Raw genomic sequence first — 25031 nt, 5'->3', positions numbered from 1 at the left:
CCCCAAATTGTTTCTCTTTACCCCAATTCTGCAGTGACTCCATTGCATTTGATGAACCCCCTCCGTTACCCATCTGGGCTCCAGATCCCCCTTAGAACTGAATGGAGGTAAAAGTGAGGCTGGAGCGCTCCCTACTGGCCGCCCCAAGGTGCCTGCCCCAAATACAGCTTTAAGGCTGGCTTTAAGAGCACCCATGTGGGTCAGCACATCCCTTATGTTGTGTTCACAGATCTCTGCTCTGATCACAAGTCTTTGGTTATGTCCCTTTTCTATAGGGACCAGCAGTGTGACCTCAGGAGGTGTTGAGGAGGAAGCTGCTGCAGCCCATATAGAAGAGCTGGAGGTCCAGCAGTGCTTTGGGAGGCTTTGTCTTCATTGTCAGCACACAGTCAGACCCAGCTCAGCTCTGGGGCTGCTGCCATCGCACAGGGAATGAAGCACGACCTGCAGGTCCAGTTCATTCACCTTCCTTTGTGTGTGTGTCGGGGAAGCAGCCCAGGCCATTCCAATGCTGAGGAGCTCATAAAGCAGGAGGAGGAATCTCTGGTAGCGTCGGGTGGCATATTGGATTTAGAAATCACTTTGAGTGATGATGTGTTCTGGTTCATTACCTGTTGAGTCAGCCCTGGACATCCCTGAGCATGAAATGGATGCGTTCGCTTGGTTTAAAGTCACAGGGCTCATTCTGTATATGGTTCATAGGGCCGTGCTGCTGTTGTGGCTGGTTACCTGTGCCTTAAGTAGAAGGAAGCGGTGCTGAGTTGGGTGTGTGTTCCCCATAAAGCCCAGCACTAATTATGGGCTGAGCCCTTACATTATGACCCTCGCTATGCAGGAGGCTGTGCAGCAGTCCCAGAGGCTGTGGTCTATAGTTTATACTGTGGTTTATATGTGGTTTATACAAACTCATTTCTTGGTCCTTAACCTTCGTGTCTTGCTAAAGGAGGATGACAAGTGGACCTTCCCCTTTGTGATATGGTGATAGCTGCTGTACCTGGTTAACTGCTGATAAGAGAATAAATACTTCACGTCCCTATTTCTTGTTGCTGGGCATTATGAGCCGTCCTTATAAAACATTGATGTAGCCCAGAAGCAGCTCCCAGGTAGCAGATGCTGATCCTCTTTTAATAATTAATAGCAATTAATTAATAATACAGTGATTAGAGGCGGGGAGCAGGACGGGACCCCAAGCGGTGTCCCCTGCTCCGGGCGCGCCGGCGCCAAAAGGAGGCGGGATCGGCGCGGGAGCGCGCTTTGCCGCTGGCCAATCACAACGCGCGGCCGTGCTCCTTGCAGCCAATGAGCGTCGGGCTCGTACCCCGCGGCCGGTGGAGCCCCGCCGGGCCCAGCCCCGCCCGGTGCCGGCGCTGCCCGTGGGCCGGTCCCGTGCAGCCGCGTGACACAACGCAGCCGCGTGGGGTGGGAGGGAGCCCAGCTGAGCGGGGTCTCGGTTCCCGTGAGCAGCGCCGAGGCCGCTGGGCAGAGCCAGAGGGATGGTGGTAGTCACAGGGCAGAGCAAAGCGAGCGGAGACCCGGATGAGGCCATGTCGAGCTCGGATGCAGAGGATGATTTCCAAGAGCCAGCCACTCCCACGGCCACGCAGGCGGGACAGGCGCTGCCGCTGCTGCCCCAGCAGGTAAGGGCTGCTCAGAGCCACCAACACGGCTCTGCTGTGGGTTTGGAGCCGAGCCCTTCAATTCCAGCGGATCCTTTGCGTTTTACCTGGCAGCGCTGCTCCCCATCTCCATCCCTGCTGGAGCCCGACGGTTACAAATAGGTCTTTATTCTGGCAGCGAGGCGGCTCTTAGTGTGATGCAACGTGATGCTGAGGTTTTGGGGCCTGCTGTCAGCATCGGAGAAGCGCAGAATCGCTGATTTGCCAGCGTGCTGTAAGGGAACCAATGGAGCAGCAGCCAAGTGCAGGTGCCGGGGTTGGCCTTGAAGTGTGAACCTCCTCCCCTTCTTATTTGACTTCATGGGGAAGGAGGAGTTGTTTTTGTTTTGTTTCTGATTTATTTTCATCCTCTCTAAGAGCCAAAAGAAGGCACTCACAGTTTTCATAGATATCCAGTATTAAAGCTGTAGTAACCACTATCGTTCCAGGTTTCCATCTAAAATTCACCCAGAAACCATAAACCCAGAAGGCATTAACCCTTAGAGCTCCCTGCTTTGTGGCAGCAGGGCAGAGGCCTTTGTCCAACCAAGTTTTGTCACCATGGCACAGATTGTTATGCTGGGACTTGTACAAATCCCCACTCCCTTGTCCTGTGTGTAATACAGAGCACTGGGGGCTCATTTCTGATGCTGTGATTGCATTTCAGTTCCCAGAAGTCGTCCCACTGAATGTAGGAGGTGCGTATTTCACTACAAGGCTGTCAACGCTGCGGCGTTACGAGGACACCATGTTGGCGGCGATGTTCAGCGGGAGGCATTACATCCCCACGGATGCTGAAGGCAGATACTTCATTGACAGGGATGGAACTTACTTTGGGTACGTGCAGCGTCCTCAATATGCTTCCAAAGTAGTGACTGAGTCGCCATTTCTTCTAGTTGAGTGATGTCCATGAGTAAGTTGTGGGAGAATGGGATTGGTGTCCATCCATGCCTTGAAAACATCCCAGAGAGAAAATGAATTGCAGCACGTCACCATTGAAAATGGTTTATTTTGTTCTTAAGGGCTTAAGCTTTACCGTGGAGAAGGAAAAGCAGCTGATAATGTTCTATTGGACAAATTCACGTCATCTCCTTTGGAACATCTGCTCTCAGAGTATCAAGCTGTTTTGCTGCTTTAAAAAAGAATGTATTTAATGCTTGGCTGGTTTATACCGATCTACCCCATTAAAATTATAGGGATTAGAGAAAAAATCCCCCCAAATTCCTGTTTTAATGAAGATCTTTTTTCATGTTAATCATGTTTTTCATTATCTGTTTCCCCTCAATTGAGGGAAACATCATTAGTCTTTAACTAATACATTTCTGACAATGAAAATGGACTTCTGACGCAGTATCTTGTGCCTGTGATGGGTTGTAGCTTTCCAAGAAGAACAACCCAAATACATAACCTGTCTGGTAAGGGAATTATTTACCTCTGGAGCTCTTCAGATGTACGTTGGATTAAAGCACAGCTTGGAGACAGGAAAACAACACCTTAAAAAGTACATCTATAAGTAGTTCTTGCTGACAGAGCCCTGTAGTTTCACTTTCAGGATTCATTTTTAACTTTGTGTAGCTTTATTTTGTATAACAATAACCTTATGTTTCAGTTCTGTTTGAAATGGTGTGAGATTAGAAAAGACAGATATCATTTCTCGCAGCGTTCACAGGTTGAGGTTACAAAGCACACTTTGCTGTTTAACTTAGATTACTTGTTTGTCCTTGACATCCCCTTAGTCCTTCTCTGCTGAAGGGACTGCTTTATTTTCAAGGCACGTTTGAACTGTACCTTAATGTGGGACAGAAATAGATTTAGCCACTGTGAAAATAATAATATTTCAGTTATTTCAGTTACTGGAGTTTAAGGATTTCTATCTCAGTAGAGTAAACAACGAACACGCAGCGTTTCCTTTCCCACGCGTAACAGTTTTGCTGCAGCTTTGTTGATTCTCAGTGCTTTGTTCTTCTTTCAGAGACATCCTTAACTTTCTGCGATCTGGTGACCTGCCGCCAAGAGAGCGAGTGAGGCCAGTTTACAAGGAAGCTCAGTATTATTCCATAGGACCGTTGCTAGACCATTTAGAGGACATCCAGCCTCTGAAAGGAGAGAAAGTTAGGCAAGCTTTCCTGGGCCTAATGCCGTACTACAAAGGTAAATAAACAAAGCAGTACCCACTGTTGTTTCTGCCACAATTCAGATAGTAGATGTGCTGCTTTTAGGCCTCCTTTCAGCCTAGTTCCATTGTATGTCTTAAGTTTCTTATGTACCTTCCATGCTGTTTAGACCCCTGAGGCTTTCACATGAGATCTGTTCCTGCTGCGTCTGAGGTTGTGAATTTTTAATGCTGTGTTAAAAGGGAGCCAGATCTAGGCCATGAAATTCAAGGCTTGTCACTGAGCAGGAGAGTCTCTGTGCCTCCTGTTTGCTCCATTAGAGCCTGCAGTGGAATAAGTTGAGGCACGTGGTGAAGACACCAGGCTCACAAGATAACGGAGACTGGTGTAATTAATATAGAATGTATCTAGTTGCATCCATCCCTCTGTTACTGCTAATACTGTATTAAGAATAACGTGAACACTGAAGTAATATATTTCAAGTGGGGAAAAAAAAATGGATTTAATTTCTTTTGTGTGGTGTTTCATTGTTGCTTTCAACTTTTGTTTCTTAGATCATTTGGAGCGGATAATTGAAATAGCAAAGCTTAGAGCTGTGCAAAGAAAAGCAAGATTTGCCAAACTGAAAGTCTGTGTCTTCAAAGAGGAGATGCCCATCACTCCCTATGAGTGCCCACATTTCAATTCTTTACGTTTTGAAAGAAGTGAAAGTGAGGCCAAGCTGTTTGAACATCACTGCGAGGTGGATGTATCGTTCGGACCTTGGGAGGCTGTGGCTGATGTCTATGACCTTCTGCACTGTATTGTGACAGACCTGTCTGATAGAGGGATAACTGTGGATCATCAGTGTATTGGTGTGTGTGATAAACACCTGATAAATCACTATTACTGCAAACGTCCTATCTATGAGTTCAAGATCACTTGGTGGTGAGTTCTTTTGTCCAGAATGGTGCAGGAGATGAAAGGACTTCTAGATGACAATTGCTTTGAATATTTTTGTCTCTGGAAATGCATTGCTGCTAACATATATTGGAATCAGTCTGCTGAAACGTCAGCCAGTGCTTAGCTGGTCAGCAGAGAGGGACCTGTCACAGAGGTTAAAAAACCTCTGCAATATTCAACCAACCAAACAGCCTGAAACAAGACTGTTGGCTCAGGTACCTTAATGAGGCACAAAACAAAATCACCTCATGGAAACGATGGAGAGCAGTGTCTAACCTTTATGTTTTAATGTGCCACCTACTGTGTGGCTGCAGTCCCGTTGTCTGCAAAGTGGATGGCATGGATCTCAGCCTCAGGTGCTAGGGATGCTGACAGGACGTGGTTCCATTTTACCCACTTCAGAGTGTTTCGGTCACTACATTCAGCTTGTCACTTTATGGATTGAGTAACACCCCGCACTGAGATCCTGCAAGTGTAACTTTGGTGTCATAGACAATTAAACCAATAGAGGAGTATTGTTGTGAAGATGAAGCTATATGCATATTTTCTAAATTAAGAATCCTGCATTGTGAAGTACAATATTTAGTTGTTTCTGTCGTTATTAAGAGGAACAGCAGATTGGGAAGAATATTCCTTATTGCTTTTTGGATTAATTACTGTTCATGAAGGACTGGTGCCTGTTTTTAGCCTTAGAAATTCTGAATGTTTACAGTACCTACAAAAAGAAACTCTATAGAATCAGGACTATCTGCAGAGGCTTCTGGTGAATGAGTAACTCCGTGTGTACGTTCCTATTAGCAGAAGTATTAAGAGTATTTAACGTGTATTATTTTATTACCGATTCTTTTTACATTCTGTGCTATTAAACTTTGTTCTGGAGCTGGTCAAGTCATGATACGACACAAGTGCTTCCTTCTCCTCAGCTCTTCAGTTAAACCTCACTTCCATCATTCAAACCATCATCTTCCATCATTCCATCATCATTCTTGCTGACACTTTGTGCAATACCAGCCCATTTTGTTCATCCCTATCCTGATATTTCTCCAGTTACCCATTTCTATGTGTCCAAAACTGAAGGATAGATGGAGCCATATGAAGATGCTGCTGTTTGGGGCTCTGAAAATGCATCTGTTGTCCAAAAAGACCCAAGTTGAGGCAGCCTCACAGTGACCTTATGGAGGAAGGGGAAGTTTGTCTGCATATTGTGTCCCATTGGCTTCGCTCATCCAAGATTCTTAATTAAACATCTGACCAAAAGACTTTACAGACGTACTAATGGCGATACTAAAAGGCATCACTCACGTGAGAATAATGATTAAAAACTTGATGATAAAATGTATAGAGAAGGCTGATGGTTTGCATTGATTGACGTTCACACTTCTATGCTGTTAAGTTAGGAATTGTTATTAAATTGCCTCTCAGATGGGGATGTAAAGCTCTTATGAGCCCTTTCCAAGTGCTTATTTGGAATAAAGGCTGCCAGGTGCTGAGTTTCATATCCAGAGCTGGAATAGTTAAACACAGCAGTGTTGGGAAGGGGGAGCTCAACATCACTCAGGTTTATTTGACTCTTCAATATTTCAATTCAGTCATTCTTTAGGTTTCCCTACACTTTCACTGTGACTTTAACGAAAGCCTTTCGATTCGCTGTATTCCCAATTGGGTGTCTGTGTGTGTCCGGCCCAGCCGGGTGTGTGTGAACGAACGGCTCCTCCCAGCCCGGCCCAGCCCAGGAAGTGACGCCGGCCCGTTTCCGTGTTCGGCCGCCGATCGGAGGAAGCGCCGGTAGCGGAGCAGTGCAGGACGGGGGCACGGCCCCGCCACCCCCGGGATAACGGTGAGCTGCTGCCCGCTGCCCTCAGCGGATGGAGCCGGGCCGCTCCTTCCTGGGCCGTCTCTTTCTCTGTCCCGCTGTAGGCCCGGCTCGCGGGGCCGCAATGAGGGTGAGGGATCGGGAGGTGAGGGCCGAGCCCAGGTGATCCAGTAGTTCGAATGATCCTCCCCCTCTGCTCTGCCCTGGTGAGGCCTCATATGGAATATTGTGTCCAGTTCTGAGCTCCCCAGTATAAAAAAGACAGGGATCTCTTGGAAAGAGTCCAGTGGAGGGCTACTAAGATGAAGGGCCTGGAGCATCTCCCCTGTGAGGAGAGACTGAGGGAACTGGGTCTGTTTAGCCTTGAGAAAAGGCTGAGAGGGGATTGGATCCAGGTTTATAAATACCTGAGGTGTGGGAGCCATAGTGGTGAGGCTGGTCTCTTTTCAGTAGTGCGTGGGGACGGGACTAGGGGTAATGGGATGAAAGTACAGCATAGGAAGTTCTGCATGGATTTGGGAAGAACTTAACAGTGAGGGTGACGGAGCACTGGAACAGGCTGCACAGGGAGGTGGTAGAGTCTCCTTCTCTGGAGATATTTAAGACCCGCCTGGACGCCTACCTGTGTGACATGGTGTAGGGAGCCTGCTTTGGCAGGGGGTTGGACTCGATGATCTCTAGAGTTCCCTTCCAACCCCTACAACTCTGTGATTCTATGACCTGCCTTAGGGTGCAGTGCTGAGTCAGCCGGGCACGTTGTGGCAGAGCCCGCTCGGTGCTTTGGGACGGATGGAGCTTGGAGCTGAGCTGGTAGAGCTGCACGGTGCTGGGAACATAGCTCCTAATAGCAGCTCAGCTTTAAGGCTGTTGGTGACACTGTTCTGCTTTGTTGTCGCTGTTGGGAAACTCTTTGAAGCGTCGCTGTGTGTTGGCAGCTCCTTGTGTTGGTATCTGGGGTGTGTATGGAGAAGCTCTTGGCTTCTCTTGCTCATTTGGGTCACCTTCCAGGCATGGCAGCGCAGATAACTGTGGCTTTGTGTGTCTGACAGTGTTCTTGGGCTGCACTGAGAGAAGCACAGCCAGCAGGTGGATGGAAGTGGAAGGGGACAGACTCTAGTGGAGTCTGTTGTGACAGGACAAGGAGAGATGGTCTCAAACTAAAAGAGGGGATATTTAGACTGGATGTAAGGAAAAAGCCTTTTATTGTATGGGCAGTGAGGCACTGACTCAGTGCCCAGTGAGGTGGTGGATGTCACATCCCTGCAGACAGCCAGGGTTCAGCCTGGATGGGGCTGTGAGCACCTGATGGAGCTGTGAGTTCCCTGAGGGACCACATAACCTTTAAATGTCTCTTCCAACCCACATGATTCTGTGGTTCTTTGACAGTGCATGGCAGCAGCAGCCCTGCCGGGAGGACCATATACTTGTCAGCCTTCTGGATGTGGCTGCACAAGTGTTTTGCAGGGGAAGACAAGATTGGGAAGACAGTTGTAACTCGGATGATGTTTTGCTGAGCAAACCCCACCAAAACAGCACGCAAATAGAAGAATAATAGGAACATGAAGCCAGTGGTATCAGTTCATAAGATCATCTTGCACAACAAGCAATCAGCACATGAGGTGATTTCAGGTTTTTCATTGAGACAGGAGCATTCTCACTTCCGAACTTGTATCCAGTGAGTAAGGTTTATTTTCATTCACAATAAGCAGAGTGTGTGGAAGCCGGTAGCTGCTATTTCTGAGCAGGTTTTAGAAGTTCTGACTCCCCCCTCTCACTTGAAATTCCCAGTTTCTTGTGATTTCATTTCAAAGTGCCTTTATGAATCACGTGGATGTGGTGAGACTGAGTCTGTTCATTCATCACTCCTCCAGCAGAGCAGTCATTGCTATGGGCACAATGTAAGATTTTGATGTGGGCAAGTAAAACTGTATCCTGAGGTCTGCATTGATGCAGGGAGGGGAGAAGGGGGATGCCCTGACCGGTCTGTGAAAGTGAGCTTTGTGGGTAGGACATTGAAGCCCCTTGGCCATTGGGCTCCAGGAGTTTAAAGCAGTGGTTGCCATTTCTCCTGCTTGATTACAGTCTGAGTCTGTTTGCTTGTTTTCAGGTGGCTGATCACGCTCTGGGTCTGTGGTTGCAGTTAACAACCATTTATATTCTCATTAGTATTAATCTACAACCTCTACTGTGTATGTTGGGATGCAGATGTTACAGCTGGAGTCTCATAATCGCAAGGAAGATGCTCCCAACTTGGTGAAGACTCAAACAATCTGTTCTGCAAACACAGATTCTTTGCGTTTCTTTCTGAATTCTGAAGTTGCTTAATGGCTCTTGTATTTTCTGACTCTGTTAGATCACGCTGCCCCACCCTTTCCTTTGGAAGAAACCAGCTCATGCTTCATTAGCCCTCTGCTAATTACACGCTTGAACATTTAGGGCTCCACGTGAGTCACGGCTCTTTCAACCCTTCGATGGCTCTGAAGAAGTTTGTGGCATTTGGGTCAGTGGTGGTTCTTTGGAATGAGCTCCTCCTGCACCATGGATGGTATTTTGCTTCATTACAAGTTGGTACTTTAGTGTGGTGTTCACTTAAAAGATCATCTGCTTCTTCAGATTCAGCACTGATTACGTTTTGTACCATTTACCCAGAAAGATACTTTTGAGATAAGGCACTTTGTCTGTTTCTGAGCACTTCATGTGGGATGCAGCAGCAGCTTTGAAGCCGTTGGCTACCCCTGTTATTCTCACTTTCCTTAGGCAAACTGCATTATTATTTCCTTAGGCTTTTCCTGCTTCTCCTGCTCTAAAATCCCATTCCTGGGATGGCCATTAAAGACCAGACAGAGTCAGTGGGCGATGCTGTGTCAGGCATTCAGAGAACACACTCTGCAGCACTTCGATGACTTTTTAATGAGAAGAATTAATACGAGTTGTTCACAAAGTGCTACGGAGACTTAAACTTGGTGAGCCAAATTGCGTTTATGTCTGTCCTGAGAGAAAACTGGTGTGGGTTATTTGTAAGGGTTGTGCTTTTGTGAGAAGCCTTGCTGTCCAGAAATAGAGTAGAAGCCCCTGCTTTGATTCACAGGGTTTACATGCAGAGTTACTTTGAAGCTGTTTCTCATAGCTTGTCATAATTGTGAATTGACATGCAATTACATCTTAATGAAGGCACCTGTAGATGAAGCGAGGCCCACTCAGCTCTGCTATGTGAGCCCTGCCAGCTCCTGCTTCCATCGCAGGTAAGCAATCCAGGGCTAATGAATAGTTGATGAAGAAGTCAGTATCTTGTGGTGGTGGTGGTGAGGCAGTAAAGGAGTCTGGGAGCTGAGGTGGGTGTACATTAAGAGAGCAGCAAGAGGAACAAGCAGGTGGTGTTGGAGCTCACGGTCAATCTATACCATGTCTAAACCTCATTGCACAAAAAGTGCTCATCCTAAAGCCGCAGCTCTGCCCGCAGCCATTGTAAACCCTAACGTGGTAGGAAAATGATCTTGGGTTTACTGCTGAAAGGGATGTGTTACATAAGTGGAAGCTTCCATGTGTGCATTAAATCAGTTCTTGGTGACAGATCCTACTTTGTGCATTACATAAAGGCTACGAGCGCGTTTGCTCTGCGGTGATTACAGCACTGCTCTAACAGGTTCCCCGTGAGTTTGTCCAGCTATTTTGTAACCTGGTCTGCGTGGAAAATTAGGGCTTACTATTGAGAGAGTGCAGGTGTGTGCTGTGAGCAGTGTGCTGCTGTGCTGTGCTGTGCTAACGGTTGCTTTTGGATGACTGTAGGTATTTCCCAGTGTGTGTAGGTTGCAGGTTGTGAAGGGTGCTTGAAGACTGAAGGCTTTGATTGGAATCCCTTTGTAGAGTTGGATGTGTTCTTATTGCATCTCATGAGATAGTTGGGCACGTGAAAATGGAAATCCTTGATAGACAATAGAAGTGTTATATTGAGCATCCATACTCAAGGTGTGCTGTTGTACTTCAGGTCAGCAGAAAGTATGTCTTAAAAGCAGAGGCAGCTCCCTCCCTTTCCATCCCCAGCACATTCCAAGCAGCCTTGGTGCTTTGGTTCTTTCCCTTCTGCAATGCTTGCACCAAAACTCAAGTTTCCCCTGTTCTACATGTTTGTGTTTTCTTAACAAACCTTCACAGACACAGCAAACAATGTGACTCAGGGCAGTGCAACGCACATAGTTGGTTTTTCTGCTTCTGTGCCTGTGGTGACCCAAACCCTCTATCGCTTCCCCAAATGTTTTCACTTGCAGCTCTACAAAGGAACAGAGGAACTGCTGGGCAGACAGCTGCCCTGTGCTCTATGAATCACACGAGTTACACATCTCTTTCTTCAGAAAATGGGATTTTTGGATGATAAACTTGACAGGAGACACTGAGGGGTGTGAGGAGATGCTGAGAGCTCTGAGCTGGTGTTGCACTCTGAAAGTGCTTCCTTCAAGTATTACTGAATAAAGGGAAAAAATACATGAGGTTTAATAATAATGATGTGCATCTGGCACAGCTCGGATCACGAGGACCCCAACTGATGTCACTTCACCCTCTGGCTCCAGTAGAACACACTGGGTTGTGTTACTGAGAACATCCAGAGTGTGAGTGTAAAGAAGAGCTCTGGCCTTGCAAATACATGGAGCAGAAGCTCAGAAGCTCCACCAGAGCTTTCTTTAGGAGCGGTGTAAGATGGTAAATGAAGCAGTGATTCAGTTGTGGGGAAGCTGATGCGGGGTGGATCGTTCATAGGGTCAGTAAACTTGTTGTAAGTGCTGACATACAGAACTTGGCTGTGAAGCCTTTTGTAGTGGCCCTGTGTCTTTAAAGGAAGACTGGCTGTGCTCTGAGTGCAGCATGTGATTTCTTCCTATTGATTCAGGGTGACCTCCTTAGTCCTGAATCCAAAACTGATGTAACAGCAATTGAAACTACTTGAAGGGGAAGAAAACAAGCAGGCTGTTTGCTTGTGCTTTGGCTTTGCAGCTTCATACCAACCTCTCCTGAAAGAATGTAAAAAACCCCCAAGAGCCCATGTTGCTCCCTGCAGTGTCAGCTGCTGAACTCTGTTCAGAGCAATTTCAGTCCAAACGTAGAAGGGATAGTGGGATGCCAAAGGCAACTGCAGTGCCTGTATGTGGCTCCAGCCCTGAGGGTGATGGGAGCTGCTTTCTGTGCCTGTGGGGATGGTGGAATATCCAAGTGCTGGCACTGAGAGGGCTGTGCTTCCAGATCCTATTATCCCATTGAACTTCAGGTGGTGCAGCTGACAAAACTGTGACTTCTAATTACTGGTCTTTGTTATACAATGATCTGTGCACCATCATTGATGGAGCACTGATTTGAGGAAGGATAAAGTGGTAGTAGTGCAGAAATGGAGGCAATTTGGGAAAGGCAGTGGGGGGTGTAAAGCTGTCTGGGATGTTTAGAACGTGGTGCTTTCCTCTTTGGTTTGTGGAAGCACACTGGTGTCTGCTTAAGGCATTTCTGGAGAAGACAGGGGAGGAAAAGGGCCTGTACAGCTCCTGGGTCTGTATAAAGAAATGAGGAAACTTGTCATTAGAAATAACACTGTTGTGAAGTGGGTTCTTCTGATAAACAGATCCCTGCAAGGATTGTTACGCTATTTTAGGAAGCCATTACTTTACTGTTGGAGGAGGGAACCTTAAACCTTGCATGGGTGTGATGGAGGGTTTCATTTGTTCCTCCCTCAGAGCAAAATCATATGTTTCACGTTACTTAAAATAACTTGTTTAGGTTCACAGGAAGCCTTTAACATGGTGAGTCTTTAAAAGCAATTGATCATCTTGCTGTTATTTCCTATAGTTGAAAACTGCTGCTGGCAGACATGCGTCTCCATGTGTGTGCTTTGCTGGGTGGCCCAGAGCAGAGCTGAGGCTCTTCCTGAGATACTGAGTGCCAGAACTTCCAGCATTGAGCAACCTTTGTTGGGCAGAAATGCAAAAGCAAAGAGATCCACATTCTTCAAATGCAGGAATTTGCATGTGGCAAATCTAAATGATCTCGAAGTCCCCTCCAGCATAAGCCATTCTATGATATGAGGAACAACTTTACTAATGAGCACAGGAGCAGGAACCCAACCTGCTGAGATGCTTCTCCAGCGTATGTGAGGCACTGGTGTGGATCCAGGAGTGAGAAGAAGCAGGTTTGGAAGGCTGAGACCTGCCCTGCAGTGCTGTGCTGCACTATTCCAACTGTCTGTGCATGTCAGTATTGCAATTCAAATGGTTTATGATGCAGGCCATAAAACTTGCTAGGGCTGATGCTGCCTTTATCCTAAAATGAATGCAGCATTTGAAGTGGTAGTTGCAATGGGGCTGAGCTGACACGTGGGAAGGTTTCTGTCTAGCAAAAAGAAGAAAGGCTGCAGAGCTGCAAAGTAAATCATTCTGTTGCAGTCTCTCTATGTAAATCCAACAGTCGTGCTGGCTCAGTTCTCTTTAGTGATGGTCGCTGTCATTCTGTTTCCCTCAGTTGCTTTGTGCCTCTGGTTGTCAGAGCTGAGCTCAGAGCACTGTGCCTATGCACACACACACACAAACACACACGTACCCATTGCTGCAGGGCTGGCAGTGCCGGTCTGCTTGTCGCCCAGCTGCAGAGCACTGTTTACAGGTCACAGCTATGCAAACGTATGCTAATGCTGCAGTTGGCTTTTGGCACCGTGCGCTTATGTAACTGCGCCTTTCCTTCTTTAGAATTTATTTTGTTACTATGGAACTAACTGTTCAATAATTAAAAGGGGCGACATCTTCCTCAAGAGACAAGCCTTCTTGGTTGGAGCGGGTTGTTGCTGGTTCTGTCTTTAACCCTTTTCTCTTTAAACAGGAAGAAAATGAGCCTGAAATCGGAGCGCAGAGGAATTCACGTTGATCAGTCAGAGCTCCTGTGCAAGAAGGGATGTGGCTACTATGGCAATCCTGCTTGGCAGGGCTTCTGCTCCAAGTGCTGGAGAGAGGAATACCATAAGGCCAGGCAGAAACAGATCCAAGAGGATTGGGAGCTGGCAGAGCGGTAAAGAGCCCTCTTTATTCCTTTGTCTTTCACAGTAGGGTGACTTTACTAAATGCTGTCCCTGTCTGACATTTTCTGGTGCTGTTTGCTGTGGCTGTTTCACCACCAGTTCTCAAACTTGACCTTTCCAGCGGCAATGAAAGCCTTAATGTTGCTACAAAGATGAATTCTGATGGCGTTCTAATTTAAGGCATTTCAAATGACAGTTTGAAGTAAGAAATGTAAACACCCCCCCCAACCTCTCAACAAATACTTTGACCTAATTTGCATACTGGAATCTGTAAGTCTTAACCAGCAGTTAGAGGGGTGAAAATGGCAATTTTGATTAAAATACCTCTGCCTCTGGAGACAAAGTTATTGTCTTGGACACAGCCAGCACAGCCATTCTGTGTTTCAGCTGCTGCTTAAAAAATAGCTTGTCTCATCCGTGGTCATTCTGTTAAACTGAAGGGTTAAGCCCAGAGACGTCGAAGCTTTTGCTTTATTAACTTGAGCAACTCTTGATTCTTTGAGTAACAAGGAGCAGATAAGCTGTGACTGTTTGCTGCTGTGAGCAGAAAGGCTTCGCAGCACAGATGAGGTGCTGTTCCTGCCTCCAGATTACATCATGCAAGGTCATTTGTTGGCCATGCTGAGTTGGATGGGAGCTTGAAGTTGCTCAACCTTTGGGCAGCGTGAAGAACAATAAATTGAACCCACTTTAATCATTGTGCATAAGAAGAATAGAAGCTGTTGAAGGATTACTATGCATCCCCCCCTCGTATATTAAAAGGAGCTTTGACTTTGCACAACACCTGTTGGTGTTGCAGTGAAGGGTTTGACTCATTCATTCAAGCAAGTTTATGTATTTGGAAGGCTTTTAAAAGCAAGTTTTGACAGCAGTAATCTGTTTCTGTTTTTGAGATTGTGGCAGGGTATTTCACTTCCTCAGCTGCCTGCCATGGTTTATCTTCAGTCAGATGATAAAGGATGATGACTGACTGTCTGTGAATGGAAACACACAGTAACAGCTGATGAGAATGGAGGGGTTGTCTTAAGACAGCCAAGGCGTTTTGGGGTTGGAAGGGATTAAACATCAACTGGAGACATCTTAAAACAGAAAGTAGTTCTGGTGATATGCAGCGATGCCCCAGACTGGGACATGGGCAGGGAAGTTACCTACAGGATTGTTGGAAATGCTTCCATAGTCTTTCCCTTCACCTCTTATCTCTACTTCAGCCTCCTTCCTTTCAACATTATCATTTTCCCTTCCCTATTTTAAGCCTTCCTTCGCTTTCCCCATTACAATGTAGGAATGGATTCAGTGTAGTGAATGGATGTGCGAGAGGAAGCTAGAAATGAAGGTGAGCATAGAAGAGGATTGGCACGTGAAATGTCTAATTAATTTATTACACAGAAAGTTAACTCATTTGTGCCGGCATTAAGCAGTTTAATTGGACCATGTCTTTCTAATCCCAGGCTGCAGCGTGAGGAGGAAGAAGCATATGCCAGCAGTCAGAGTACCCAGGGGGCACAGTCACTGACCTTCTCAAAGTTTGAAGAGAAGAAAACCAATGAGAAAACACGAAAGGTCACTACTGTGAAGAAGTTCTTCACTGCTTCCTCCAGAACAGGAGCTAAGAAGGGTAAGTTTTCTGCTTCATTTTTAATGATATTATGCAGTGTGAAGTCCATAATGGCCAGTATTTTATACTATTGGACTGTGGAGGAGGAATTCCAGAAGGGAAAAGATGATACTAACACAGCTTAGCCTTATAGGGGATGCATTTCCTTAGGAGGTAATTTTAAATATCATTTCATTGTAGAATTTGCCTTGAAAATAAACATATATAAGCATATACATGTTTATGTACATAAGCAGCAGTTTGCTAAATGAAGCATTCAGCTATTTATGGAAACCATTTTTTTTTAACATTCGTTCTTCTCGTTTCCCATATTTCCCTTTTATTTAATCCCATTCACCATCTCTCCTGTTGTGCTCCTGCTCTTGGTGTCTTGCTTGATTTTGCATTTATTTCAGTGACTCAAGAGAAAGTCGTTAAGCAAGGACAGCTTGGGAGGGAGCGAAATGCTGATAACATTCTCAGGGATTTGAAGGAGATTTTTACTCCCTCCTGGGAACTGGCTTCCCCTACTGAAGGTAATGCAGCACAGCTCGAGCCAGCTGTCTGCTTGGTTGTAGTAAGCTTACTCTTTAGTTGGGCTTTGCAAAATACCAACTAGGGTTGTGCCAGTTATACCTTGTGCTTTTGGGTGCAAAAAGAAAGTCTGGAATCTTCAGCTGCAGCTTCTTTCTGCTCTGCCTTAGTTTGACATCTGAAGGATTGGGAGGTTTCCAGGTTGCCTTTATAAATCTGATGATAAAAGTACTTCAGTTGAAGGATTCACACTTCAAGAGCTTTTACAATCTCAAAAGATCTCCAGGTGTCTGTCGTTAAGAAAGCAGTTTTATATTACATGAACATGTTTCACCTAAACAAAAGAGCACCAAAACCTGTGATGCTGACAGCTCTTCAGCCTTTGTCCTGTGTTACTTGTGTGCAGCCTTGTCCTGTTGTGCCTGCTAAACAAAAGTGAAGATGTTTGTGCCTCTGCTTTACAAATTACGTGAAGATTCTAAATGTATTTGTGTAGTGAAGCTGATAACACACACTTCATATTCTATACTTGGACTTGGATCCACAACCGTGGCACAACCAGAGTGAATCACTGGAGTGCTGATGTTCTGCTGTGACAATGAGTGTCATGGTAGAAAGCCTTGAGGAAGCTTTTAGTGTAAATGATGGTTATTCTTGGTAAAAGATGATCCTTTCTTAATTCTTCCTGAACTCTGCCATTTTGGCCTATCTCCTCTGGTCAGTTCTCTTGTTCAGATGGAATTTCCCTCCTGCAATCTGCTGCTTTTTATTTCAATTTGATTCTTGGAGAATATGCAACAAAGCTGGAAACATGGAGTTGCTGGAGCTGTTGGTTCCTGCAGATTCATTTTCCTTAGATCAGGATTTCAACACAAATCAGTGCAGCTGAAGTATTTGAGTAACTCCATGGAGTCCTTGTGGCCAAGGCAGTTCATTCTAACACTTGGTTTTCCTGATGCCTTTATTAGCAACAATCTGCCTCCGTTGTCTGCATCTCTCTAGTCCTGCTTTAAATCTGCAACTGAAAAATTCCTGTCCATATTCCTTAAGCACAAATAGCAGAATGAGGTTCGTTATTGTTGTGATGTAGTGAGGTCAGTGTTGAAATAAATAGAAGAGCTACTGAAGGTTTATTTTCAATTAAACCACTAATTAACTGTCAAAAATAACCTGTAATTCTGTCCTGTCGAAGGTGGACCTACTTTGTTTGTTATTCTGAAGAGATGTTTTCTACATGCTGGTCATGAAATATTAAATGCAACAGCATTGAATCAATAGAAATTCTTGTGCCTTCAACTTGAATACGATACAGACATTCCACTCTGAATGTTTGTTATAAAGACTGGAGTAACTCCCTCTGAAAAAGTGATGCAGTGTAACTATAAAGGAGGATGATTTCCATTTCTGTCTTCATCACTACAGTTGAAACTTATTCTGTAAAGCCTTTTACGTTCCTTAATGCTTAAATAACATGAATTCTCTGATGGTGCCTGACCAAATCATTATGCAGAGAAGGTTGTGCTGAAGCCTGGAGGCCCTTACAAGCCTTGTGCTGTGGTCAGATGGTTTGTATTTGTTAGTCATTGGATCACAGAGCTCTGAAACACAACAAACAAAGCAATAAGCTACTTCAGTCCAAATTAAACATAGCAACTTAAATACACTAAGCCCATTTATTTTCTTTTACTTTGGAGTTCTGCATGTGTGCTTGATGAAACGAGGGGCTGTTGTTGTGCGTGTTAGTATTTTCAGCTTGAGAGATGTGTGTGTATCCCATTGATTATGAATATATTTGTTTTCTGTTTCTTTGCTGCTTGCTATTCATCATGTTCATTTACATCACCTCTGTTCAATCCTTCCTTTTGAGCAGTGTTGGCTGGCAAGTTGAAAGGTGGGTGAACTAAATTTGGGTAGGAAAGGTATTGGATTGGTACAGTTAACTTCCTTGAATGTAAACCTTGGAAAATCAGATGTGTTTGTGGGGAAAAGAAACACCTGTGCTTTGCAGCTATGTAAACTTGCATCCAGTGCTGTGTGCAGTCTGTGTTCCTGCCTCTTTGAGAGCCGAGCAGATTCTTCCTTGAACAGATGCTTCTGCTTTTGCAGAGATGCAAGTGGCCGCGTTCTCATTTGGGCTGCAGGTGCAGCCCTGTGGCTTCTGCTGCCTTGCCATAGAGGGCTGCTGTGTTTGCACCAACCTCACGCTCCCATTCCTTGTCTTGTGCTGCTACTGGTGCTCCTGTGGCCTTCTAGTGTGCCAGTTTGGGGCCTAATTCAGCTGGAAAGCCTATAAGAAAGACTGATTTCCAACTAGGGTTACTCTGAGTTGCTTCTCCCCAAGCTAATGAGCCAATTGAATGAATGCTTGTGTTGATGGAAGAGCAGGAGAGGAGAAGGAATTTGAAGGTGAGGGAGGATGAAATGGGACCACACCATTAGTTTGAGCTGCTGTGGAATCTCATCAGGAGGCCTTGATCTCATATGGAAGGTTCTTATCTGGGAAGGAAAATGTAAGAAGCCTGAAAGCAAACGAATACTGCAGTAGTATGCAGAAATGAAAAGGCCATTTGTTTCAGTGGGCATGTGGCTGTCAGTGTTTCATTTCTCTAACAAGCTGAGTACTTCACTGTTCCATTTAATATTATCACACCATTTTGCTGCTAAACTTTGAGAAATGGAATGGTTTCTTTCGACTGCAGGATTGAAGGGGAAAAGAAATTGTGAAAACTTAATGCATATCAAATGCTTTCTGAATTCATACGCTGGTGTGAAAAGGTTCATCTGTTGTGTCCAATCTTTCCCAGCAGAGATCCAAGAAGCCAAAGCTCCCAGCCCTTCTATAAACAGACAGGCCAGCGTCGAGACAGACCGAGTATCCAAGGAATTCATAGAATTCCTCAAGACCTACCATAAACCAGGACAAGAGATCTATAAGCAATGTAAATTATTTTTAGACGCAATGAATCATAAAAGGGTAAGTGATCGGCATGCCTCTTACATACATAAAATAGGGAAAACTGGGGAGAAATTGAGAAGATGCTGTACTTCTTCCAGTAGTTTTTTGTGTATTATGTACAAGAGCTTTAAGCTGATGTCCTTGGTCAAATGAAGCTGGAGTGGCAATTCTGAATATACTGCTTTTTGTAGGTTTGATATCTTACGTGTCCCAAACTTCAGTGGCTTGGGTACCCTAAGAGAAGTCTTAGTGGATCTGTAGTGCCACCTATGGTTGAAATGAGTCAGTATTCAGTACTATTTTTTCCCCCTACCTTTTCTACTTAATGAATAGCTGCTCAAATTGTATCCTTGATTTCAACTGGAAATTAACAGGGAATTCTGAAGGAACCTTATATGCTTTCCATCCTAATTTTCTTTTACTTCTTTACTTTTAGAACTGATTCATTCTGAACACAGAGTTAGTGAAAATAATGAGTTATTATTAGTCTTAACCATTTAAGTTGCTCTTAGTGACCCAGTTCCTTGATAGTTGGTGCTCATCAAAGAAGTTTCTCTAAACTTCACCATTTGCTGTTCCATATAAACCAGGTATAAAATGCAGCCCTGCTGTCAGAGCTGAGGTATCATCATATTCAGGCTCGGGTTTGGCCTCAGTTTTCTCTGCATGCATTTATTGTTGCAAAGTTATGGTATTGTGCTTCCATTTAGTAGGGAAAAGTGGCTGGGTGTTAATGGAGCCACATGGCTCAGCAATGTTAGCTCTAACCCTACTGTAGTACAATATTAATTCCCAAACATCCTGTATATATATGTCATAGTAACTTTATTAGGAGTGTTTACTGTGTAGGCAGTCTTTGAAGTTTATAGTTTACATCCTTGTTTCTTTGGCTGATTTTCTTGATGCACTGCGCTTCATTTATGAGAAGTTATTGACAGAATTGAGAGCAAATGTTGTGCTTTAACAGTCTGCATTCTTACCACTGCTCAGAATGTGATGGGGGAAATTGCACCTGTCCAGTTTCATTGCTAGTACGTATTTTTGCTGAACAGCTGTATAAGCCTTTCACAAGTTAAGGAGCCAACCTCAGTTTCTCAAGTTTTTGAATATAATGAAGCCAACATCAACACCTCTGGGGAGGATATATTTGCATTCTCAGACTGTTATTGCAGCTGGACACTTGCCATCAAAGGCATTGCTGCCATTTCTTCCACACGTGCACGCTTAATCAGTGTTCTGTTACAGGACTTAAGTATTGAGGAACAATCTGAATGTGCCCAGGACTTCTATCAAAACGTAGCAGAGAAATTGCAGACGCGCTGGAAAGGTATCCGAGTTCTCCTTCCTCATATCTTAGTGCTGAAAAAGTAACACTGTGAGGATAAAGAGGCTTATATTTTCAAGTAAAAAGAGGGTCTTCAGAACTACACCTCTGATAATGTTAACCAATTCTAGTCTCAAAGTTACCTGTTCCCTGCAGCACCATTTCTGCAGAGTTTTATAATCTAAATGATTTGTTTTTATAGGTTTTCTTTAAATGTGGTTCAGTTGTTTTCATTTCCTGTGTTTAATTCAGTGCTGTTTGTTTAGAACCGAGGTTGAATGTGTAGCTTCAACCCAGTTAACAGGCTGTGGTCATTGCATTGCACTGTAGTACACAAGAAGCAAATGAGAAGCGAGTGCTGCTGTTGCAGACTGTGTTTCTGTGTCAAGGAATGTAAGTGGCCTATCTTAAACATACTTAAGGATTGATTTTAGAGAGCTAAACAGGGGCAGGGGACTTGGAAGGCCTCAATTTATTGGAAGGCCTGGACTTATTCTCAAAGACCTGTTTTTCAAGAAATATTCTTGTGAACTGCAAACAGCTGAACCAAATTGGTATGTTGGTTGTACTGAGTGCATGTGCTTCGTTGTTAACCTGTGTGTGTATTTAGCGTGTCATCATGGTGCTTTTCCTGCTGCAAAGAGTAGGAATACTCCAAGTCTATCAACTCAAGAACATTCATATGACGTGGCTCAAGTCAGTAATAGTGATTTAGTGACTTTGTAATCAAACTGTGTGAAATTTTCCAAAGAATTGTGAAATACTGTGTTCACTGTACTGGGGCTGGGGGGGTTTGTACCTTTCAGTGCCACCTGAGAAAGTTGAGAAAGCAATGGATCAGATTGAAAAATACATCATGACTCGACAGTATAAATACGTCTTTTGTCCTGAAACAACTGATGATGAGAAGAAGGATCTCGCTGTCCAGAAGAGGATCAGGTGAGTCTCTTAAAGAAGAACAGCTGAGTAATCCACAGTCTGTCAGGGGGCTCTGAGTCAAACATATGAGGAGTTTGATGTTGTGTACACAAAAGGCTTTTTAACTAGAAAGTGTTAAAAGCATTTTATTTTATAAATAGAAGAAATGAATAAAATGAAGCTGTGCTGCACTAGGAAAATGACTTGGTATGGTTTTGTGAAATTAAAGCAAAAAGGGATTTGCTTTTTCCATTTACTTCAGTGGAATAAACTGTCTTATAACTGGACTGATGCCTCACCTACACAAAGCACTCCTTGTGCACTGAACTCAAGAAGCAGCTGGCTTTATATACCTGAATGTTAACTGGCACTGAATAGTTTCACTTTTTGTTTTTCTTGTTGTAGAGCTTTGCACTGGGTAACTCCACAAATGCTGTGTGTTCCTGTCAATGAAGAGATTCCTGAAGTCTCTGATATGGTTGTAAAAGCAATTACAGGTTTGTGAGTGATAACACTTACAGGTTTCAACTTCAGGTCTCCTGGTCGGAGAGGTTTTCTGCTGCCTTCAGAAGGAGGTTCAGGCTTTTAGTTTGGAAATAGTCTTTGTTATGGTGGACGAGTTTGTCATCTGTGAAGCAGGAATAACTTTGCAATGAGAGAAGTGTTTAGGCTTACCTAATCTATTTGAGATGCTTGGATTCAGCCAAGAAGTTGTTGAATAAACAGATTGAAAACCAAAACTTACAATTCTCAGTGTTGTGTTCTGCCTGGTTGAGTGACTGATTAAAATGGTATGAACCATTTCACAAAACTCTTCTGTCTTACAGATATTATTGAGATGGATTCAAAGCGTGTTCCTCGTGATAAGTTGGCATGCATCACCAAGTGCAGCAAGCACATCTTTAATGCTATAAAGATAACCAAAAACGAACCAGCTTCTGCTGATGACTTCCTTCCGACACTTATATACATTGTTTTGAAGGGAAACCCACCCCGTCTGCAGTCCAACATCCAGTATATAACACGCTTTTGTAATCCAAGCAGGTTGATGACAGGAGAAGATGGCTACTATTTTACCAACCTGGTAAGTACAGGACCAACAGTGTCACTTCATACAAGGAGACTGTCCTTTATTTAGACACAGAAGGAAAAGTGAAACAACTCTCCCAATAATGCTTCAAGTTGTTTAGACGCTAAGAAGCTCTTTTGCTGTGTATCTCCTCTCTCTTCCTTCTTTACTTTCCAAACCAGACGGTGTTTTGCTCTTCACATTATGAAGCTCTTTATTGAACAGTCTGGTGCTGAGACTTGGGTATGTTTTTATTCTATAAGGAGATAAGTGCCTTCTATTCCTAAAACCCTGGGCTTGGCCACTGCAGATGTTACAGGTGTAAAGTTCCCCATATAATTTCAAGACAATTTCATCTCATCAGGGGTCTGCAAAATTAGACAGTGGAGGTGAAAAGACTTCTTAAACTTTCTGCAGGAGGCATTTGCTTGTTTATGCTAGAAAGAATTGTGATTACGAACTACTTGGCTTCTCTGCATTTCATCTTAAAGCAGTTCTCAAGGAAAATATGTAGTTGAATGAGATACTTGGAATGTTAGAAATTCCTTTTGGTAGAAGTTTTGTCTGTGAGGTAAGGTGGGTGTTTCAACATTCCTTCCCAAAGGCCTGGGAACTGCCTAATAGAGCAAGCTGTCTGAAGAGCTCCTTAGGAGTGATCTCTTGAGGCATAAAATAACCAGTTTTGTGTCTAACAGCGGGATTAAAAAATAGAATACCAAGGTTCCAGTCTGTAGCTTGCAACGATACTGTTTTCTGTTTTGTTTGTAGTGCTGCGCTGTGGCCTTCATTGAAAAACTGGATGCTCAGTCCTTAAACTTAAGCCAAGAAGATTTTGATCGTTTTATGACTGGTCAGACGTCCCCGAAGAAGCAGGAATCCGACAGCTGGTCACCTGATGTGTGCCTGGGTGTTAAGCAGATGTATAAAAACTTAGATCTCCTGTCTCAGTTGAATGAGAGACAGGATAGAATTGTCAGTGAAGCCAAGAAGCTTGAGAAAGACCTAATAGATTGGACTGATGGAGTTGCAAAGGAAGTCCAAGATATTGTTGAGAAATATCCATTAGAAATCAAACCAAAAAATCAAGCCTTAGCAGCTATTGACTCTGAAAATGTGGAGAATGACAAGCTGCCCCCACCACTGCAGCCTCAGGTTTATGCAGGATAATAATTGGTGTTAAATTTGAACAGCGTCATTGTTCTCATTTAGCACCGTCTGCTGTTTGGGAAGGGGAAGTAAATTCAAGGCTAAAAATCAGATGAGCTTAAATCAATACATTTTTAAAGGTGCATTTTTTTTTGGTTAAGTGTAATAAACTCTATTTATTTTAGTCGGTTAGATTTCTATTAGGCTTTTGTGAGGTTTTTGAACTGAACTTCAATTTTCTACACAAACCAGTGTAATTTTTAAGCAACAGTAGCTGATTGGTATCTTTCCTGAAGGCTTCCTCATTGGCATGCACTTAAACCTTTTTAATCATTAAGTTTAACATAAAGATTTCAAGTTCCAGCTGCAACTTGAACGCTACCGATGTTAGTTTGGTTTCTTCTGTAGCTGTAAAGATGAAATGTATCTTGTAAAATATGTACAATTGTAAATAGATTTCAAATCTCATGTCTCAGCCGTGCATGATGATGTCTTGTGTATTAGTGGAGATGAGATGGATGTGTTCTTATTAGCACCTTTGGGTTGAATCATGTTGCAGTCTACAGCCAAGTACGCTGTTAGTCTTTCAATCAGCTCGGTGGTGTAAGTGATGAATGTAGAGAGGGTGTTCTTGCACGTGAGGGCTTTATCTTCATGTCAGCCTCCTGGGTTTTGGTGGTTTTGTTTTTCTTTATTCCAAGTGCCATCTAGAATATCATGTTTCTTCATGTAATGTCAACATTCTCTCTGGTGTGTCGGTACACGTGACAGCTTTGCTGGTAGCACCTGTGAAGAGAATGTTGAGCCGGGCTTCATAAGTAGGAGGGAAGATTTTTAGTAAGAACTGCATAATTTAGAACAAAAATGGGGAGAGAGAGAAAATGCGAGAATTATGCCCAAAGTGGCTTTCTTTTCTGGCCTTGCCTGGCAGTTTCCATCAGGTTCCATCACTGGACTGGGTCTTGATTGCTTTTCTGACAGCCCTGGTTGATAAATGAGATCATCTAATTAGAAGCTGCTTTTTAGCAGGAGGGTGAGCCATGGCTCTGAGCAGAAAAGTGCACTTTATTTTCACGAAACATCACTCTTCTGATCTCCATTGACCCTCAATTACCTTGCGAAGCTATTGAGCATCAAGATGAATACAGCATTATGTCACTACATGTTCAGATCAGTGAATTTCAAATTAAGAACAGTTCACCCCATACAAAAAAAACAAGTAACCTCTTGCAGTGGAACTTCTTAATGCCAGTGAGATACTTTATGTATCATTTTAAATCTCTCAGTTCATCCAGACCTGGCAGCATAGCTGAGGTAGTTAACGTAGAGCCACTTAGTTTGAGCTACTCTTAAGCAACATTAAATTCTTAGCAAGAAGGAGGAGTGTCACCTACCTCTGTATGTCCCACTGCTCTGTAAACACATATTGTACATCTGCACTGCAATAACTTCAGACCAAAACTGTGGTTTGTTCCTTTCTGTCACATATACTCAGCTGTATAAACTATGCATTGCTGGTCTTTGGGGGAGAACCAGTCACTTGGTAAGGTGAAGCAATGAGTGAACCAGACATTGATAGCAAGTTGGGTTATTTCATATATCCATGTTGTCCACATTGCTTAGGACCTGACCAATGCTTGCAGTAAATCATAATGCAAAGCATTTATTGGTTTTATGAACATTAGGTGCTAATTCTGATATCCTGTTTTCAGGCTTTCTGGGGGGAGGGGAGGTGTGGAAATTAGCTGTTGTGTAAATTGCCATGTTTAAATAAAAGTGTGTACGTTATGCCCTTATTAATGAGCCTCTAAAACATTTCGTCACTGGGTTTTGTTATGGTGTTAATGATTAATATGAATATAATTGTGGCTGATTCTGATTTATCTGTGTCTGGCGGGAGAGAATTCCTTATAATTCAAGT

General features: G+C 43.9%; 2 protein-coding genes across 5 annotated transcripts; both read left to right on the top strand.

The window, feature by feature from the left end:
* Positions 1-1316: 1316 nt before the first annotated feature.
* Positions 1317-6050, top strand: KCTD7 (potassium channel tetramerization domain containing 7). Its single transcript, XM_015880593.3, has 4 exons — positions 1317-1637; positions 2323-2492; positions 3628-3806; positions 4324-6050. The coding sequence occupies exons 1-4, from the start codon at positions 1494-1496 to the stop codon at positions 4698-4700; spliced, it is 870 nt and encodes a 289-aa protein (XP_015736079.1). The 5' UTR covers positions 1317-1493; the 3' UTR covers positions 4701-6050.
* A 416-nt stretch (positions 6051-6466) lies between these two features.
* RABGEF1 (RAB guanine nucleotide exchange factor 1) lies at positions 6467-24910 on the top strand. 4 transcript variants are annotated; one of them, XM_015880579.3, is made up of 10 exons: positions 6467-6548; positions 13374-13559; positions 15018-15184; positions 15580-15699; positions 18505-18671; positions 19899-19980; positions 20784-20916; positions 21301-21392; positions 21723-21979; positions 22733-24910. In XM_015880579.3, exons 2-10 carry the CDS (start codon positions 13381-13383, stop codon positions 23129-23131), a joined length of 1596 nt encoding a protein of 531 aa, XP_015736065.1. In that variant the 5' UTR covers positions 6467-6548; positions 13374-13380; the 3' UTR covers positions 23132-24910. The 4 variants fall into 4 exon arrangements, with proteins under 4 accessions (XP_015736065.1, XP_015736064.1, XP_015736067.1 ...); XM_015880578.3 differs by having other exon boundaries at positions 18502-18671; XM_015880581.3 differs by lacking the exon at positions 15580-15699.
* Positions 24911-25031: the final 121 nt, after the last annotated feature.

This window comes from Coturnix japonica, chromosome 22, assembly GCF_054131305.1.
Source record: "Coturnix japonica strain WE chromosome 22, WE-NBRP24, whole genome shotgun sequence".
NCBI classification, from domain to species: domain Eukaryota; kingdom Metazoa; phylum Chordata; class Aves; order Galliformes; family Phasianidae; genus Coturnix; species Coturnix japonica.
Note: the sequence above shows the minus strand (reverse complement) of the source record. Positions and strands in the feature narration are given on the sequence as shown.